This window comes from Globicephala melas, chromosome 5 (assembly GCF_963455315.2).
Source record: "Globicephala melas chromosome 5, mGloMel1.2, whole genome shotgun sequence".
Taxonomy (NCBI): domain Eukaryota; kingdom Metazoa; phylum Chordata; class Mammalia; order Artiodactyla; family Delphinidae; genus Globicephala; species Globicephala melas.
In genome coordinates, this window is record NC_083318.1 from 89,086,066 (window position 1) to 89,107,620 (window position 21,555).

The window sequence follows — 21,555 nt, forward strand, 5'->3', positions numbered from 1 at the left end:
TGAAAGGGTAAAGTTTTTCATCATAGAAACTAGAGAAATCAACTGGACTTTGCATATTGTCTCACCTGTACATTTTGCCTAGTGAAGAAAAAGGTAACAGAAATGACTATGTTTCAAATAGAGCATTCTTTTTTTTCAAGTACCACCTTGTCTCAAAAAGAAAAAAATAGAGTGAAAGAATAACACTATTTTGTTGTTTCAGGTAGTAATTTGAACATGAAGGCTACGATTCTCCTGTTTTGTCTTCTAGGATCAACTCTATCATTACCAGTAAGTGAAAAATGTATATTTTATGAACCAACCAGCCTGAGCTGCATCTCTCTCTCTCCTTGCCCTCTGCTAAAACTGCTTTGTGACCCATTCCTTTAGTTTCCTGTTTTTATTTTCAAAGTTGAAAGATGATAAACTAATGAAGTGTTACTGCATATTTCAATGTACTTACATTGTTAAAATACATCCAATCTATCGTGGATTGAGTGGATTAATTTTATAATAAATTAATTTTTATTATTATTTTGATTTATTTTTGAATAATAAATTATTGATTATTTGATTTATTTTGAATAATAAATTAATTTTGATTATTTTTGGCAGAGAAATAGGGTAGAAATTAGGAGAAAAAGGAATGCTTTAGATTATGTCTGCTCAAAGTGGATAATGATTCTACTTCCAAAAAGAAGTTAAGATTTTCTTGCCAACTAATTATTTTGTCATGACCAAAGATGTAAACTAAAACATTCTGATTTTTCTAATTGGAAGCATGAAACATCTAGATTGTATAAACTGTAAAATGTCTACCAAATCATGCAATAGTAAGGGAATATTAGAAAGCAGTCAATATTTTTTACTTAGAACATTTCATCACAAAACCTGTTCATATATAACAGTTTTTTGAACAAAAAAGAGCACTAGTATTCAAACGTGTATTCCAACTGTCCTTCAATATTTTATAGACATAATATGGGTGGTTTGGGTCTCTAAGTGAATTTCCCTTTGTTTGAGATGCTTCAGTGTGGACAATAAGAAAAAATTTTTAAATATTTACTATGAATTAGCAGAACAAAAAGAAATAATTCTCAGTTAGGCCTCAAGCTCACTTAACACTTCCTTACTCATCCATACAATCAGCAAATATTTACTGAAAACTCTCTGTATACCATATATTGTGCTAGTTGCTGAAGATACAATGGTAAGAAAAAAAGGCATGATCCTTCATGGTGTTTACAAGGGCTATAGATACTAAAAAATATTTTTAATGTTAAATTATAAATTATAACCATGATTAGTTAGTTCTATGAAGGACCTGAACAGGGTGATCTTGGGGGAAGGGGATGGAACAAAACATGAATAACCAACCTCCTTCTTATTTCATTGCAAATATACATTTGTCGGGCTTCCCTGGTGGTGCAGTCGTTGAGAGTCCCCCGTCGATGCAGGGGACACGGGTTCGTGCCCCAGTCCAGGAAGATCCCATATGCCACGGAGCGGCTAGGCCTGTGAGCCATGGCTGCTGAGCCTGCACATCCGGAGCCTGTGCTCCGCAATGGGAGAGGTCACAACAGTGAGAGGCCCATGTACCGCAAAAACAAAAACAAATATACATGTGTCCTTTAAAGAAGTTGTCTACAAAAATGTGATGTTTAAACAAGGTAAATTAGGGAGTTAAATTCTTTGTAAAACATGGATTTTGCGCTTCACTGAAGAAGTTTGTCAAAAGGTTCTTCTAAATAAGGTGTCTCTAGTGAATTTAAATTACTATAAAATTTGTAAAGACCCAAGACAAATAAAACTTTCCTGGAGTGTTCTGCCTATGTTTTCCTCTAAGAGTTTGATAGTTTCTGGCCTTACATTTAGGTCTTTAATCCATTTTGAGCTTATTTTTGTGTATGGTGTTAGGGAGTGATCTAATCTCATACTTTTACATGTACCTGTCCAGTTTTCCCAGCACCACTTATTGAAGAGGCTGTCCTTTCCCCACTGTACATTCCTGCCTCCTTTATCAAAGATAAGGTGACCATATGTGCATGGGTTTATCTCTGGGCTTTCTATCCTGTTCCATTGATCTATCTTTCTGTTTTTGTGCCAGTACCATACCGTCTTGATAACTGTAGCTTTGTAGTATAGTCTGAAGTCAGGGAGCCTGATTCCTCCAGTTCCTTCTTTCGTTCTCAAGATTGCTTTGGCTATTCGGGGTCTTTTGTGTTTCCATACAAATTGCAAAATTTTTTGTTCTAGTTCTGTGAAAAATGCCAGTGGTAGTTTCATAGGGATTGCATTGAATCTATAGATTGCTTTGGGTAGTAGAGTCATTTTCACAATGTTGATTCTTCCAATCCAAGAACATGGTATATCTCTCCATCTATTTGTATCATCTTTAATTTCTTTCATCAGTGTCTTAAATCACAGCAAGGTCCTTTTTGACCCACCTCCTAGAGAAATGGAAATAAAAACAAAAACAAACAAATGGGACCTAATGAAACTTAAAAGCTTTTGCGCTGCAAAGGAAACCATAAAGAAGACCAAAAGACAACCCTCAGAATGGGAGAAAATATTTGCAAATGAAGCAACTGACAAAGGATTAATCTCCAAAATTTATAAGCAGCTCATGCAGCTTAATAACAAAAAAACAAAAACCCAATCCAAAAATGGGCAGAAGACCTAAATAGACATTTCTCCAAAGAAGATATACAGAGTGCCAACAAACACATGAAAGAATGCTCAACATCACTAATCATTAGAGAAATGCAAATCAAAATTACAATGAGATATCATCTCACACCAGTCAGAATGGCCATCATCAAAAAATCTAGAAACAATAAATGCTGGAGAGGGTGTGGAGAAAAGGGAACCCTCTTACACTGTTGGTGGGAATGTAAATTGATACAGCCACTGTGGAGAACAGTATGGAGGTTCCTTAAAAAGCTACAAATAGAACTACCATATGAACCAGCAATCCCACTACTGGGCATATACCCTGAGGAAACCATAATTCAAAAAGAGTCATGTACCAAAATGTTCACTGCAGCTCTATTTACAATAGCCCAGAGATGGAAACAACCTAAGTGTCCATCATCAGATGAATGGATAAAGAAGATGTGGCACATATATACAATGGAATATTACTCAGCCATAAAAAGAGACGAAATTGAGCTATTTGTAATGAGGTGGATAGACCTAGAGTCTGTCATACAGAGTGAAGTAAGTCAGAAAGAGAGAGACAAATACCGTATGCTAACACATATATATGGAATTTAAAAAAAAAATGACATGAGAAACCTAGGGGTGAAACAGGAATAAAGACACAGACTTACTAGAGAATGGACTTGAGGCTATGGGGAGGGGGAAGGGTAAACGGTGACAAAGCGATAAAGAGGCATGGACATATATACACTACCAAACGTAAGGTAGATAGCTAGTGGGAAGTAGCCGCATAGCACAGGGAGATCAGCTCGGTGCGTTGTGACCGCCTGGAGGGGTGGGATAGGGAGGGTGGGAGGGAGGGAGATGCAAGCGGGAAGAGATATGGGAATATATGTATATATATATAACTGATTCATTTTGTTGTGAAGCTGAAACTAACATACCATTGTAAAGCAATTATACTCCAATAAAGATGTTAAAAAAAAAAATTTCAGCAGAAAAAAAAAAAAAAAAAAACTTTCCTGGAGCACAGCTATCATTCAAAGCAGATTGAGGAGTGCTGTGCAGGTTAATGCAGATTGGGAGCGCAGTTAGAAACAGTGGTGCAGGGAATGTGGGAAGTAACATTAAAATGTCTATTAGGTATAGTATTGGTATTTATTAAATAAAACTCAGGACACATAGACAAGGTTTTTAAAAATGATTTGTACATGAATTTATTGAATTATCATAAAGGTATATAAAATGAATCGAACACTTAAAGCAGCCTAGCAATTGTTTTCAGTAAATCAAAAGTTTTGGACTAGGGTACATACTGGAGATGCGACAGGTTGCATACTCAGAAGAATAGTCAGGCTAGGCCTCAAAAAGAAGGTGAGCTCGAGCAACAACATGAAGCTGGTGATAAAGTGAGCCAACGATGGGAGAAAAAGCATTCCAGACAGAGGGAACAGGTGGAGATGAGGCTCTGAGGCAAGAAGCAGACTTGAGTGTCCCAGAGACAGCAAGTAGCCTAAATAACAGTAGGAGAGTGAACAAGAGAAAATCAGGTAGGATGGAAGGTCAGAGAGGCACTGGGGGCCCAGGGCCTGAGGGCATTTTAGGCCATTGTATTGTCCCTGGCTGAAAAAGAAGTCAAGCCACGGATTGAACAAAGACGTAAACACACCAGACTGTTGTTTTAAAAGGATCCCTCTGACTGCCATGCTGACAGTGGATTGTAGTGGATGAAAACACATTTGCAGAATTTATACTTACATAATCTTAAGGCTTAAAGGGACCCCTAAGGACAGATAGTACCAATCTTACCTCTTACAACTGAGAAAAAAGACCGAAGTGAAATCAAGAGTCATTAGTAGCTCCAGGATATATCCAAGTGATCCAAGGGTTAATGCAGTGCTGGGGGGCCCACAGCACACTGCCCTTGGGGATGCAGCCAGGAGCAAATGCCAACCAGAGTCAACCTGGCCAGAGAGCTTCCACCTGAATGCAGATGGAATACAAAGAAAAACAAATAGAAGGATTCATTTCTTCAAGGACTAAAAGCACTTGCAGGGATCCTAGTACAGGCTCTGCAACTCAAAATATCACCTTGGCAGCTGACACTGCTTCTCACTTCCCTCTTCTATGAAACAATACAACTAGATCATATGGATTCAAGGAGATTTTTACCCCTAAAATTCAGTTATTCTCAATACACTAGGAAAATACCCTGGCCAGGAAGGGGACAGAATTTCCATTACAGGAAGTGACTTTTCAGGCACGAGGTAAAATTAGGAAGCTTTGTGAAAATGCGGTAGAAATCATGGCAGCTTACCTTCAAGCTTTGGGAAAAAGCAAATGTGTATAGAGCTAAGGTGTGGACTATATATTTCATGTCCTGGAAAATGAGGAAAGCACTTTCAGAAAAGAAATGGGAACCTAGGACCTACCTCCAGAAATCCATGTGCCCTATCTCACCCTCTGTCCCTCCCCAGAGCACCCCTCCTGGTCTGGCACTTTTCTGCTCCACAATTCCATCTCCTGTCATGCACAAAATGTTCCACGGAGTTAAAATTGCTCCAAAACCCACAGAGGCTAAAGACAGATGTTTTTGCATTTGGGTCAACTTGTTACCTCCTGGAAATAAATGGATGCAAAACCTCAAACACAACCCTGTTTCTGCAAAAATTTGTTATCACAGATGCAGCTCAACCCTGCTTTGGTAGTTCCTCCAACAAAGCTGGTTCCAGGTCAGGCAACACTGCTAAACCAACAACAGCCAAATCAGGTAAGAGTCCTACAATGGGGAACATTTACAGACCAGCAAAGGAAACATGTTAAGACTAGTGGATTTAAAATCAAGATTCAGCCAAAGTCTCATGACTGAGCAACAGAGTGAAAAGCTTTATTTGGGGGAAAATAAAAACAAGAAAATACTTGTTTTCAAAACTTTGAGCAAGAAAAGCAACACATCTTCATTCTTTTTCCTTTTGTCTGAATAATAATTTGGTTTAGCAACCAAATCTAGTAAACTCTGAAAAGCAATAGCTACACCTATTGAAACAGCTTGGTCATCTATGCCCTTGAAGTACTGTGACTTAATCATGTATGGCATTTGCCAGAACTAGCAGGGATTAAGAAGTAATCTATAAAAATAATTGCAGATTTCCTCGTGGTTTTCTTAAATTTCATTGTTGCTGATGAGCTGATGTGTTACTGTAAAATCTTTGAAACATATTTAAATACATATGAAAACTGCATGGTCTCCTGGCTACACACCCCCTTCTTCCCACCCTTGCTCTGTTCAAAAGGACCTCTCCTTACCTATGTCTAGACTTTGTGAAATAGTACAATGATACCAGTCTAAAGTTCTCTTTTTGGTCTATGGACATTATACAATACTCATGTCAGTAGCTGACCTCCCTCCTTAAGGAACTAGAAGCTCTGGGGACCTTCTTTGAAAAATAATACAAAGTTAGATATGTAAAATTAGTTACTAATGTGAATAATTTATAATTAGATAAGAAATAAGAGTAAATTACATATTTTTAAGCTGATAAATACCTTAAACTTGACACATCGCTAGTGTGCCTCCTAGGGCCACGGAAGGGGGTAATGTTAGTGAGAGGCCCTGAAGCTTTACCTTCGTGGTAAATCCACCTGTGACTGGAGTATAGGTTACTTGAGGATATCCTCCACTGACAGCACTGTAAAACCAGACAACCTCTTGTCTCACACATCAATTTCAATGCCCTGCAGGTCTTCCCTTCTTTAAGTCTAATTCCATTGACACAGATGCTCACACTGGGGTCAGACCTGCAACTGGTAAGTACTCTTTTTTATCATTTTAATATCCATTGTTAAATAAAAATAATACCTAATGTGGAGGGTATGTGTGTGTGTGTATCCATAGATGTACACATGCACACATGTTCATTGTAGTGACAGAGGAAAGTCAAAGAGAGTTCAATGCTATTCAATACATCATTAGAAAATTTTCTTAGCAAGAGAATCTCTAAAGGAATTAATCTAATTCTTAAGTCTTTACTTCTTTAGTTCTTCTCACCTCCTCTCCGAGCTCCCCTCCCCATTCCTCTGACACATCTTCCTCATGGCCCATACAACATCCACATACCCACACAAACACTATGACTGCTCTCATTGCCCCAAAAACAAGAGCAAACAAGAAGGGGTAGAAATATCTACATTCTTTTCATAGAATATCTGTATAGTTTAATCTGTTTGGGGGATAAGATAATGTTTCTTTCCTGCTTAAAATGGATTTTTTCCACTGGTCTGATTTAAATATAGTACTAGACCATATTCAGACTAGATATTTTATTCTGAGCCTCACAATTTTCATGGGGATACCTATGAAGGAACTCAGTCCTTCATAAGAAAGTCATCAGAAAAATTCCAGGAACCCTTGCTGTTGCAGCCAAAAAGGGAAGGCAAATATAGAATCACTTAAGTAATCCTCAGGAGAATGGGTTAAATGCCAAAGAAAAACTTAATATGAGAAAATTAGTCCTGGACTTGATTGTTGTACTAGTAGATTAAACAAGTCTTTGCACTTCATTTCTATATCTAATTCCAAATGCAGTGTAGTATACTATATATTTGCATAGCTAATCCTCCCTTTTACATTTATTAAATATGAATTCGGGTCCTGGATGTTTGAACTGAAACAACACAATGAAAATCTTCCTCGTTGCCCTACAGCTAAATCCTGCTGCAGGGATGGCACCTGGTACCCAGACCCTCCCACTGACCCTGGGGGGATTGAAGGTACAGCAGCAGCTGCAACCACAAGTGAGTTCAAAGACCTACTAAGTTTAACAATGGGGAGCATTTTCCCTCAGGTGAAAGCCTAAAGGGGAAGAAAGAATATTTTCAAGGTTCTTTAAAGTTCTACCCTGATAATTTGCAGAGGGATGTCCTACTAAATTTAAAGCAGTCTTTGGCAATTTGGTTCTTGCTGAAATCCCATGAGAACACACCAAGAAAATAGCATGCTGCCCCATAACCTCTCTAGAATACATTTGTAATAGGTAACAGGAAATATGAAGAGTTGGGGAAGATCGAGAAGTAAAGAATAAACGGGGGGATTGAGAGGTATCAGGATTCTTCTCCAGCTTGCTCTGTTTCTATTGAAGACCTTCTGGGTGACCAAAATCATTCCAAAGAAAAAATAAGAGATGGATAAAGTCTATTTCCAGCAAATCTAATCTCATCCTTTTTGTGTGCTTTTTTCATGACTCCTCTCGAGTCCCCAAGGGTTCTCTTGTTCCTTCTCTCCTGCCATCGTTATTTGCTTTCAGGAAAACCCCCCAAAAAACCCTCACATGAAGATATAAATGACATACTTAGGACATCACCTCTTTCCAAAGTGTTTGCATTTTAACTGCAAAGTCCAAATTTTGTCTTCTTGGAACTTCTCTAAATAGTTAAATTACTCTAAAGAAATATATAATGATCCCTTTATGACTAAATTGGTTACTGTTAACTAATTCTCCCTAACACATGACCTCAGCCCCTATCATTCCCACGTAATGGTCTAATTTTTTGTAGAAGCTTTCTTGATTATTACATACATAGTATATGTTAAGTATAGAGAATTTAGAAAACACAGATAAGGAAAAAGAAAAAATAAAATTTACCCATAAGCCTACCAGCCAGAATTAAACACTGTCAACATTCTAGGTTATGTCCTTCCACTCTTTATCTATGCATATAAGTACACTTTTTAAAGACAATATGTTCTTACTATAGCTGATGTTCTATAATCTAATTTTTTCACTTAATACATTTTGAATAGTCTTTCTTATATTTTGAATATTCACTTATAACATTGTGAATCACTTATAACATTGTTTTAAATGATTGCTAGTATTCCATCATATTGAAAACATTGGGTTTTTTTCCAAAATTTTTGCTGCTATAAACAATTCTACAGTGAACATCCTTTGACTAAGTCTTTGACCACTTCAGTGATTATTTCTTTAAGACTAGTTCTTAGGAATAGAATTTGTGGGTCCAAAGATATTCAAAACTGTAAGAATTTTAATACACATTCCCAAATAATGAAGCATGACTATACCCTGACCATCTTCCTACCACTATGGACACGTCCAACTTATAGTAGCAAGCTTATATTAATTAGTAATTATAATCAAAACTGAGTTTAATTTACAAAATTATTTTAAGCTGCTCAATTTAATTCTATATCATATGCAACTAATACTTTTTTCTGTGCCTTTTGTCCAAAATAACAACACAAGAAACTATACTGCTTCATTTATTCATATTTGTAAAAATATGTAATATAACTAATTTTTACATTTCTTTTTTTAATATTGATGTGTATACCTGTCTATCAGTCATTACTTATTCCTTACAGATATATTAGAGCCTTCACTCAAAGTATCTGCTGCTTATTTATATCTTAATAATAAAAGTCATCCTCAGAAAAAGACTAGAGAGAGTAGCAAATAAAATGAGAATCTCTTTACTACATGACCCTGGTGTAATCCATCTGCCAATTGCCCAGGTTCAGTTTCAATTGCTGGCCTGCTCTAACCTGGAAGTCAGGCTTAGTACATCTTCATATCCACCAAAGAATATATCCACCGGAGTCAAAGGCATATGTGGGCACTGTAGATGTTACTAAAGATTCAGTAGAGACGGTTCGACATTCCACACTCCCCAACATGCAATAATATAAATCAATCCTCGTTCTCTGTGGGGATTCTTCGATGTCTCTAGGCTATGCCACCACCAAGGGTCCCCACACATGCCTTCTCCTGCGCAGCCCCAGTCCCTCCGACCCTGTCTCTCCCTATGTAGAGGACCTTACATCCCTGCCAGAAACCTGGGCAGCTGCCCACAGCGTTCATTTATCTAAGGCAGGCCAGAGTGGCTAAGAGTGAACTCTAGAATGCCAAAACTTCTGGTCAAATCCCAGCTCTCCACTTACTGCCTATGTGGCCAAGTTACCTAATCCTCTGTGACTCCCTTTCTTCATCATATAGAATAGAGATTAATTAGAATCTACCACTAGAGCTGTTAGGATTAAATGAGTAAATCTACATAAAACATTTAGAACAGTGCCTATACATGGTACTCATTCAATACGTGTTAGCTATTATTATTTCAAACAATATCTCTGTCGAAAACTAACACTTTTTCTCCTTGTTACGTTGGTGCTACATTACTTAATTCTTACAATACATTTTTTACTTAGACATTTGTGGTTTCCTTTTGTATCTTTCTTTTCCTTCCAATTTGCCTTTAAAGAAGAAATTTCAATTTTGTTTTCTCCCAAATCCTGTGTCCCTTCCCTTCAATCCACTTTTCCATTGCCACCCTGAAGATGAGTTGCTTTTGGTCAGTAGCCAGGGATCTGACAGAGAGTAAGGCTTTTTCTTAAATGTGTGTACTTTTTACCTTTTGGCATTATGGGTGTTACTGTACAAACTTCTTGAGAAATAATAAAGTTAAGAGTCTTTTTATAAGACTTTCAAATCTTTTAGGTCTGGAATATTAAAAGTCCCATTTTGATAACTTTTGTGACACTCTATGAGTTTCTATAGAAATAAAAATAAACCTTAAAACCCTAGTTCTTTCTGACAGACCCCATGGTTAGTTCTTAGAGTACTAGAGCACACCAACACCTCACCCAGATCTTTCCAACTACAAATCCATAACATGTACGCAGTTATCAGTGACCAGTGTGGTATTTCTCACTTAGCTCTAAGAACTCTGTTAGGATGAGCGTTGTTGAACAATATCGACCAAAATTTCCTTCCAGTGTTCTATTTTAATATCAAAATATCCAGGCAACAATTATGAGACTAAGTACACATGCTTCAAGAAATCGTGATATTTTAAAATATCCATTACATGTTTTAATGTATCTTCTGAGATGTCATATAAAAGAAACACATGGATTTTATCAACATGATTGCTTGGAATAATTTTAGGTTTGGGATAGCTTGAAATCAAAGTTATTTTTTATTCATCCAATTTACTAACTTCTACCTTTTACATGTGCTGCTTTGGACTGGTTTCTAAATCTCTGGGTCTAATCTTTTTACAAACTGGATGAGTTCCAATTCCCGTCCTGCTCTGTGAGTCCATATATATGATCATAGATGATACATTAAACAAATATCTATTCAGTAAATATTGTATGCTTTTTAAAAGTCTCAATATTTATATCACTACCAGAACTTACCTTTTAGTATATTTTTTCCTATGTCTCTCACTCTTTTTTCAGGTGTTACCAGTTATTGTAGCACACCTTGGAGCCCAGGTAGGATTATTTTGTAAAATGATTTTTATTTTAAATCATCTTAGTGTGAAATATTTCATCCTATCTCAATTCACCAGATAGTTGCCAAGTTTCCTATTTACTTTGCACTGTATGGACACTGATAATAACAAGAATAATTATTGAGCACTTACTATGTGCCAGGCACTGTTCTAGTACTTTTTATTTAATATGTACTATCTCATCTAATTTTCAAAACAACCTTTTATAGACAATACTTTTATTTCTAATGTAAAGATGAGTAACTGGCAATACTTACAGTTAGTTATTTATTTACAATCACACAGTTAGTAAATGTCACAGATGAAGCAACCAATCCTTTAAACCACACTGTTAAGAAAATATTAAATTAATGGGCTGATCTAATAATTAATGATTTGGGGGATTTTTATCTCAAATTTATTTATTAACTATATATCTTTTCCCTAAAAATGACACACTTTCCTCTCTCTCTATTTTCCTTTGTGAAAGGTAATTCTTGAGATCACTGATAAAATTACCAAGACCCAAGATCAAATATGAACATCAGATGGCAGCTATTACTTCTAAAAGCAGAATCAAGTATAAAATTCATATTAACTCTTAATTCCACATATGGGAACACATTCCAAGGAAATAATCTGAAATACAGCTAAGGTTTATTTACAAATAAATTCATCAAAATAATTTTATGGTAGAGAAGAATATTAGGTGCAACCTACATTTAAACAAAAGGAAAATTATTACGTAAACTGTACAACATAAAATCAAATACTTTGTGACCATTCAAAATTATATTTATTAAAATTTGTTGGTAATGTGGTTAAATGATTGCTGTGTAGTATTAACAGAAAAGGTAAGACACGTTGTAAAAATTACATGACTTCTAGTATGTAAAAAAGAAATGTTTGAAAAACATCTGCAAGAAAAAATATCACATTCTGCATGATGGGATTTTTTTTATTGCTTTCTGCATCTTCCAAGTCTCCCCTCATGTGTATCTATTACCTAATTATAGAAAACATGTAACTTCTGTAATGCAGAAGACCTCCCATCACTCAAATAATAAACGTTAGTAGTTCAATGTCACGTGCTAACTTGAGTTTTGTGATACAAATCACAAAGGCAGTTTAAATTATTGTTGAAAATAAACACATATCTCTTTATAATATTTATAACTATTTTAAGTTTTTAAGTTATTATAATATATAATATATATATTGCCTCAAATATATTAAACCTTGCCTCAAATATATTAAAAATCTGTCTAATAACTTGTGTTATTTTCTTTTTAGGGTGCTATCCTAAGCTCAGAGGAATTGGTAAAAAGAAAAATTAATTACTAGTATTTCAAATTCCTTTCACTGCTACCACAATGCTGTTTTCTATCGTCATATAGCCACTTTTGACCACAACCCCTAAATCTGGTGCATACTATCATAAACTGAACACTTTTATAGGTCCTCACATTAGGTTAGCTTTTGTCTAGCTGGGGATTTCATCATCCTTCTCCAGCTACTTGTCCCCATTAATTTGACTTAGCTTTTGTTTTCCACATATTGATGTCAGATTCAGTTCTATCCAGAAAGCCAATTCATAGTTTTAAACTTTGTATTGATTAAAATGTAGGATTGTAAGTTACTGAAATGCATGCAGATTTAGAATAATATACATATTGATATTTAGCGCAGGAAGGATTAATTTTTTGACTTAGATGTTTAATGTTTATAGAAAAATTTATTATTTTTCTAGCATCTTATGGCGATGAATGAACTCTTCTCTATACATATGAATAACTAGAGGGCTGACCCTAAATAAAACTCATAGTACCATTACTAGGCATTTCTATGCATTTCCGCATAAGTCATTTTCAGAGAAAAATTATTTGAATTAATATGGTATCTAAACATGACACTGAAGTAAAGAGTTGAGGCAATATCTGGGAAGACAGTTTTTAAACCTCTATTATTAAAAAGGTAGGGATTTGCCTAGACTGTCCATAAATAAAATCAAGTAACAGGGATGTTTTGCCAACACTGACACATGAATACCCATATCAACCAGTTATTGACCCGATTCTATAAAACAGGCACCTTAGTAGATTCTTTTACATATGTTGCCTTTAATCCTCACCAGATTACAAAATAGAGATTTTTTTACATGTGTTGCCTTTAATCCTCACCAGATTACAAAGTAGAGTAGAGATACCAACTTTATATAAAAAGAAACTGAGACTCGGAAAGCTTAAGCAAATTAGGTCCGAAGGTCAAAAAAATAAAAGTAAATCCAGATTGAAAAACATTTTTCTATCCACTATACTAGTGGATAGAAAAATGGTTTTCTTTTTCTTTTTTTTTCTTTTCTTGGTGAAACTCACAGTAATAGCTATATTTTTTATGTAACTAACACACACACACACACACGTTTTATGAACAAATATTTACCCTTAGTATATATAGTGCACTGGTAATTTATAGTCTATTATTTTTGCCTTATTTTTTAATGATGGGCACCACTCACCTTTATTTTATTTATTTATTTATTTATTTAGCTGCATTGGGTCTTCGTTGCTGCACGGGCTTTCTCTAGTTATGGCGAGTGGAGGCTACTCTTCGTTGCGATGCGTGGGCTTCTCATTGTGGTGGCTTCTGTTGTTGCAGCGCATGGACTCTAAGCACACGGGCTTCAGTAGTTGTGGCACGTGGGCTCAGTAGTTGTGGCTTGAGGACTCTAGAGAGCAAGCTCAGTAGTTGTGGTGTATGGGCTTAGTTTCTCCGCAGCATGTGGGATCTTCCTGGACCAGAGCTTGAACCTGTGTCCCCTGCATTGGCAGACAGGTTCTTAACCACTGCGCCACCAGGGAAGTCACTTTCTTTATTTCAAATGTATGAAAGCCCCAACTCCCAATTTGAAATTTTCTGTACTCTACTCCTATCTCTCACTCAGCATAAGTCTAATTCTGGTTCCAATACCTCATAAATCTAAGACAGTGTTTTCCAAACATCAGTCCTGGACCATCAAACCAGGACAACTTGGAGAGCTGGTTAAAAATGCGTATTTCTGCCTTCCAGATGGTGCTTATGCAAACTAACAATTGAGATCCACACTCAAAGAAACGGACCTGTATCTTAATTTTGAATTCTCAATGCTTTTGATTCTGTGAGAATGCTGTCAGAACTGAGAGGTCCCAGAGAACTGGTTCTTGCCTGAACTCTCTCCAAAACCAGCTGATTTCAAATTATTACTTCTTAGGAAGAACTTTTCACAGTAATTTATTCCCAGGGGGAAAACAACAACAACAAGTGTAAGTAGCAACAACATTCATTACCAGTGGGCAAATCACTGACTGCCCAAAAAAGAGAAGACCCACTGAGTAACCTCAAGGAATACACCAGTGGCTGTATTGCCAAAAGAAACGTTTCTGACTGAATATTCCAATGCCTTTGAAAAATACATCAAAAGAAACTTGAAGGGGTGAAAACCATGAGATAAGAATTGATTAATCTACTTGAACTAATTTTTCCATTAACTTTTAGTCTCTTAAATTACTCTAAAAAGAAATATGGGCAAAGGAGAGATGATGCTTTAGGTCAACAACAGAAATGCAGCCCCCTGTAATTGTATGGATTTTCTCCCTTAGTTCTACCTCCAGATACACCTGATATGAACAAATGATGCATTATTCCTCTTCTTGTGACTGGCTTGATTCTGGCTTTCCCTTTCTGAGGAAAATGGAGCACAGCAAGGAATCCCAGTAATGAAAACAGCATCAGGCTTGGCTTGGGAGAGGGAGGCATTTCCTCTGAGGAACGCTCGATCTTTACTGTTTTTTCTGACTCTACCCTCTCCATCTGTAAATCCTACCAAAACTTGCTGCCCTCAAGGAAGAAAAAGCTGGTTGACCACCTTTTAAATGTGTTCCTTTGACTTTGTTTTCTATTTCCTTCTCTCATTCCAGCCAGCGACCCCCCAAATCTTAACAGGATTTATCTTCCATCCCTTGTTTCCCGGAGCCATCCTGCCCACCAGTCAGGCTACTCCAGATGTCCAGAATGGAATCCTTCCTGCAGGACAAGCAGGAGCAAATCCTGCCATCCGGGGAAACTCAGAGGGCCCCTTCCCAACTACCAGTGGCACAGATGATGACTTTGCAGAGACCACCCCTGTAGGCATCCAAAGGGGCATACACACCACTGAGGAAACCACCACAGGGTCACCAAAAGGTAAGTTCTCCAAGCCAGGAAAGTGCCCCAGGGCCGTGAAAGTCATCTGCAGAGTGAGAGAGGAGTTCTTTGTCTTGCCTTGACAAATACAGATCCCAGTAATATCAGGGAGCCCCCTTACTCACTCACATTTGATTCCAGCAATGTGAGGGAGTATTTTTACTGGGCTACCAACCCTATTGGATCTATCCAGAAAGAAGACATTTAATTGCTGGCATAATTTACTTTCCATGTTAGGTCGGAGCTGGAAATATTTGGAAACAGACAGTGTTCTCCATTTCCCATCCCCCCCGCACCCTTCAAACACACACAGGACACAGTTAATCAATCAAGATACTCTTTTCCACTCACTAAGCATGGATGAGCCTCAGAACCTTCCTAACATAAGGAAGGTTCTGAGGCTTCAGAAGGTTGCAAGCTGCCACTAGCAATAGACTAGAATTAGTGCAATGCATGAACCCATGTGCCACTTCCCTCAGATGGGACTTAAGAAATGTTGCAAAAAATCAGCTCTTCTAGTACTAACAGACAGAGATAATCATTTAACCTGTGAGGATGTCCAGACCCACATGTTCCAAATATCCAAATGGACAAAAGAATGATTTGCTATTGATACTCTTGCTCCAAAAAAAGAAATTTTGATCTCAAGTAAAACATGTTTGAATTCAATATGCCTTTACCTACATTTAAAAAGTGTCTTTTTTTCTTCCAGGAATTTAGTAAGCTGTCTCAAATTTTTTCAACTAAGCCACCTCAAATGTGTTGATACATAAGAATCATTTTCATTGATCATATTATGGAATAGACTGAGACATACTGGAGTGTATCAGAAGAAATTAATTCTTAGTTTACCTAAAAAATTTTTTCTTGAAATTTCAGAAGATATACACTTCCTGGGGAATACTAACTTTTGAAAAAGAATACTAATTAAATGGATAAATTTATCTTTAAAATATAACATTATGTCACCTTAGACCCAGAAGATATGTATATTAAAATGTATTTTGAAACTGACTCTTTTTCTTCTTTGCGGGTGAAAGAAAGTTGGACAATTTCAGAAACTCCATTACTTCAGGATACTTAGATGGTACTCTTGGTCTAGACTTTCTTTGGAAGCAGACAATGCTGCAGTCATGGGAGTGGACATCCAGCTGTGTAAGAAGAGTTCTAATTTCCTCACAACTACCTTATGACCCACTCTATCCCATAAGAGCCACAAATTTAATTTTTAATATTCAAATTAAAAGCAAATTACATATGCATCTAAAATATGCAGTGGAAGTCAAGAATTATAATTCATATTGTCTGTCCTCAAGTTGCTTATACGCAGAGCTAGTGATTATGGCATTTAATCGTTAATTTGGTATGCCTGAGTAAGAAATGAAATTGATAAAATACCTGCTAAAGAGCTCGAGGAATCATGTTCCCTGACTTCAGACTATACTACAAAGCTACAGTAATCAAAACAGCATGGTACTGGCACAAAAACAGACATACAGATCAATGGAACAGGATAGAAAGCCCAGAAATCAACCCATGAACCTATGGTCAATTAATCTATGACAAAAGAGACAAGAATATACAATGGAGAAAGACAAGTCCTTCAATAAGTGGTGCTGGGAAAACTGGACAGCTACATGTAAAAGAATGAAATTAGAACATTCTCTAACACTATATACAAAAATAAACACAAAATGGATGGATTAAAGACCTAAATGTAAGACTGGATACTATAAAACTCTTAGAGGAAAACATAGGCAGAACACTCTTTGACATAAATTTCAGCAATATCTTTTTGGAGCCACCTCCTAGAATAATGAAAATAAAAACAAAAATAAACAAATGAGACCTAATTAAACTTAAAAACTTTTGTACAAAGGAAACCATAAACAAAACGAAAAGAAAACCCACAGAATGAGAGAAAATATTTGCAAATGAAGCAACCCACAAGAAGTTAATCTCCAAAATATTCAAACAGCTCACACAGCTCTATATCAAAAAAACAAACAACCCAATCAAAAAAATGGGCAAAAGATCTAAATAGACAGTTGTCCAAAGAAGATATGCAGGTGGCCAAAAAGCACATGAAAAGATGCTCAACATTGTTAATTATTAGAGAAATGCAAATCAAAACTATAATGATGTGTCACCTCACACAGGTCAGAATGGCCATCATCAAAAAGTCTACAAACAATAAACGCTGGACAGGGTGTGAAGAAAAGGGAGCCCTCCTACACTGTTGGTGGGAGGTGAATTGGTATAACCACTATAGAGAACAGTATGGAGATTCCTTAAAATTCTAAAAATAGAACTACCATATGATACAGCAATCCAACTCCTGGGCATATATCCAGAGAAAACCATAATCTGAAAAGATACATGTAGCCCAACATTCATTGCAGCAATATTTACTTAAAATAGCCAAGACATGGAAACAACCCAAATGTATATCAACAGATGAATGGATAAAGAAGATGTGGTATATATATACAATGGAATACTACTCAGCCATAAAAAAGAATGAAATAATGCTACTTGCAGAAACATGGATGGACCTAGAGATTATCATATGAAGTGAAGTAAGTCAGAGAAAGACAAATATCATATGATATCACCTATATGTGGAATCTTAAAAAATGATACAAATGAACTTATTTACAAAACAGAAATAGACTCACAGACATAGAATACAAACTTATGGTTAACAAAGGGGGTAATGGGGGGGTAGATAAATTAAGAGTGTGGAATTAATATATACACACTACTGTATGTAAAATAAACAACAAGGACCTACAATATAGCACAGGGAACTATACTCAATATCTTGTAATAACCTATAATGGAAAAGAATCTGAAAAAGAATGTATATATACACACATATATATATATAACTGAATCACTTTTATACACATGAAACTAACACAACATTGTAAATTAATTATACTTCAATTTAAAAAAATAAATAAAATAAAAAATTTTAAAGTATCCACTAAAGTTGAGACTCTTGCTCTGCACACCTAAAAGGTAGAATTTAATCTGATTTAAATTTATAACCCAGACCACTGCAGTTCATTCAGAGTGGGAGGGAGTTGGAGGGATTACTATAAACTACAGTAGAGGTCCCACATAGGAAAGATATGAATAGGTTTAATAACATTCCTCATTATATTTGAGTCAGCCCCATCAGTATGGAAATAACCTAAATATATACCCACACAATATATTCCATGTTATGTTTTTCAGGTGGTTAAAATTTTACTAGTTGTTAAAGATTTATTAGCCACAGTGTTTCAAATTTGCAGAGCTGAATAACATATTATGAACTGTTAAGATTTTTATAGCCAAATAAGAGTAAATTAGGATTTAATTTTCAAAAAATACTTTGCCATTAATGTCATGTGATACTAATTAAAAGTGCTAATCAAAAGATTTTCTAGGTAACCCTCTATCAAAAAACATTCTCTCTGAGCCTCATTTTTCTTATCTGTAAAATGGGGGCAAAAACCTGTTATAGATATCCCACAAGTTTAACAAGATGATCAAAACAGGTAATACATGAAAGTGCTCTGTAAACTCCAAACCACTGTAGAAATTCATTTTGTTTACTTTCAATATCCTTCAAACCAATTAAAATTACCTGTCCTTCCAGCCCCACATCTTCTCCCTGGTCTTCCTCAATATACTTTAATTATTAGTGTAGGTATATAATTGCCAGCTAAACCATCGAGATCAGGTGTCTTCCTGGGTATGCTACACTTGGGGGAATCTGAAAACTTCCCAAGGCTAAAGGCAAACAGATGGATTTAAGGGCTCAGTTTCCACATTTACATCCCACATATGGACTTTCCTAAGATAGATCTGTCTGAGAACATGTACTACATTTCTTCCTCTACTTTCATAGTCACTCTTTTCTCACATTACAGAAAAAAGACCTATGTCTCATCTGTCACTGATCTCACTGTGGAAAAGTGTTATGTCATAGAAAACCTCCAGGACACAAAACAAACAAAGAATTTCAAATACTGGTGCTGGTGTTGAGAATGACAATGTCCTTTTAATGGCCTTTTATAACTCAGGTAGTTTCTTATTCTTAGCTTTCAATGAAACTAAATGAGGACCTACTGGAATAGGAATTTGATCATTGAAAACATTTTTGCAGTACGTGGGCCTTGCACTGTTGTGGCCTCTCCCGTTGCAGAGCACAGCCTCCGGACACGCAGGCTCAGCGGCCATGGCTCACGGGCCCAGCCACTCCACGACATGTGGGATCTTCCCAGACTGGGGCAAGAACCCATATCCCCCGCATCGGCAGGCGGACTCCCAACAATTGCACCACCAGGGAAGCCCTGAAAACATTTTTGATGGTAGAAATTAAAACTACAAAACATTAAATGTTTAGTTATTAATTCATTTTAAAATATCAATGACACATAAACTGCATGTCAATACAAATAGCATCATTTTTAAATTAAAAATAACTTTTTTAATTTGATGAGAATGCTCAACTTAATTAACAAAATTTAGTGAGAAGAATGGTTTTATCTTTGAACTCTCATGTCTGACTTAATAGAAGATGTTAGGATTCTCTTATCTGCTTCTGCATTCAATCTTCATCTGTCACAATATCACATATGTAGCTGCTGGAAAATTCTACTGTATATTCTTCATAGAATGAGAATGACAAAGGAAATTGAAATCTTTATATTATTATGAAAATAGTTTTATCTCACTGACCTATCAAAAGAATCTCAGGTCCATTTACATGGAATTTTAGAAAATGCGAAGTTATAGTGACAGAAAACAGATCAGTGGCCACCTGGGGCCAGGGTCAGTGGAAGGATCGACACAACGGTTGCTCGGGTAAAGTTTTTATGATGATGGAAACATCTGTATCTTGAGTGTGGTCATGTTTCCAGGAGTATATGCAGTCACTAAAATTTTATCAAACTTTGCAAAAAAAAAAAAAGAGAATCTCAGGGACCCCCAAGAATCCTCACCAAATTTTGAGAATAACTTTGAATGATGTTACATTCACATTTTTTAATCCTCTCCCTGGTTATATATTGAAAATAGCATAGTGATCTACCACATGTGTGTGACTTTACACACAGACATTCTCGTTGCTTATTGTACTGCTAGTCTGTGCCCTACACACACAGTAACTCTGATAAAATCTAATTTATTCAATTCCCACCAAAAAAGAAAAAAGCTATAGTAAATGTATAATTTCATGTGCTGCAATATCAAATATATTCCTGGCAGAAAAGATCTTCCCTTTAAAGGAGGCATCAGTGAAAACTGAAAACTCTGCTTCCAATTTTACAGTCTGGTAGAATTTTACACAAACTAGTTTCTGGTTTCAAACATTACAGACCTTTTTTCTCTTTCATTACTCATACTTCTGCTGCCAAGCACCAAAAGACAAGTTCATGTGGCAAGGCCAACTTTCGCCTTTCACTTTGGTGTCCCAACACTGAAACTTGGAGACAGTAGGGGGTAGAAGTATTATTCCTGAAGCCATTTCTAAAGTGGCAACTTATTCACAAGCCACATACATATAGCCCACTAAACCCAAATTCAATATCTCCCCAATTCAACCTTTCTGAGGCAGATCTTAAAAATGCCTGTGATAACCCCAATGCCATTGACACAAAGTATGATGAAAGAAAAGTCAACATGGAGAGAAACAGATGTCTTCACTGGTTGTGATTATCTTACATTTTCAAGAGCTACAAATATAAGACCCCACAAACACATACTCTCGGGGCCCTGGAAGGAGCCTGTGTGAGTGAAAGTCCCTGCAGCTTAAACTTAAACTTTATTGGCTTTATAATTAATCTGTCTCTGCCTCACCACTTTTACCCAGTTGTATTTGTCCTTTCTTCCTCTGTATTTTGTGTTATTTTTGCAATAATCCTATTTATGTCCTTATTATAAAGCAAAAATTTCATAATAACACCTCCCATGTTCTAGGTGACAAGTTCTGCTTGTAGTACAAAGCAAAGGGAAATAATATATACTGAGAGCATTCTATGTAAGAAGTGTAAAATATTTTTGGAAAATAGAACTCTAACTTACTCTTGGTAAGGTAATGGATACCAAACTCTAGAGAGAAATGCTGTCCAATAGAAATAAAACATGAATCACATATGTAATTTTAAATGTTCTAGTAGCCACATGAAAAGGTAAAAAGAAGTAGGTGAAGTTAATTTTAATAATATAGTTTATTTAACCATATATATATATATATAATATTATACCCTGGACATACATATAATACAAACAATTTATGATCTTGGGGCTTCCCTGGTGGTGCAGAGGTCAAGAATCAACCTGTCAATGTAAGGGACATGGGTTCGAGCCCTGGTCCAGGAAGATCCCACATGCTGTGGAGGAACT

General features: G+C 36.1%; 1 protein-coding gene across 1 annotated transcript; it reads left to right on the top strand.

Annotated features, from left to right (window-relative positions):
- Positions 1-216: 216 nt before the first annotated feature.
- On the top strand, positions 217-15,876 carry AMTN (amelotin). Its single transcript, XM_060298698.1, has 8 exons — positions 217-270; positions 5,324-5,410; positions 6,382-6,447; positions 7,345-7,434; positions 10,901-10,936; positions 12,229-12,255; positions 14,892-15,156; positions 15,869-15,876. The coding sequence occupies exons 1-8, from the start codon at positions 217-219 to the stop codon at positions 15,874-15,876; spliced, it is 633 nt and encodes a 210-aa protein (XP_060154681.1).
- The last annotated feature ends 5,679 nt before the right edge of the window (positions 15,877-21,555 follow it).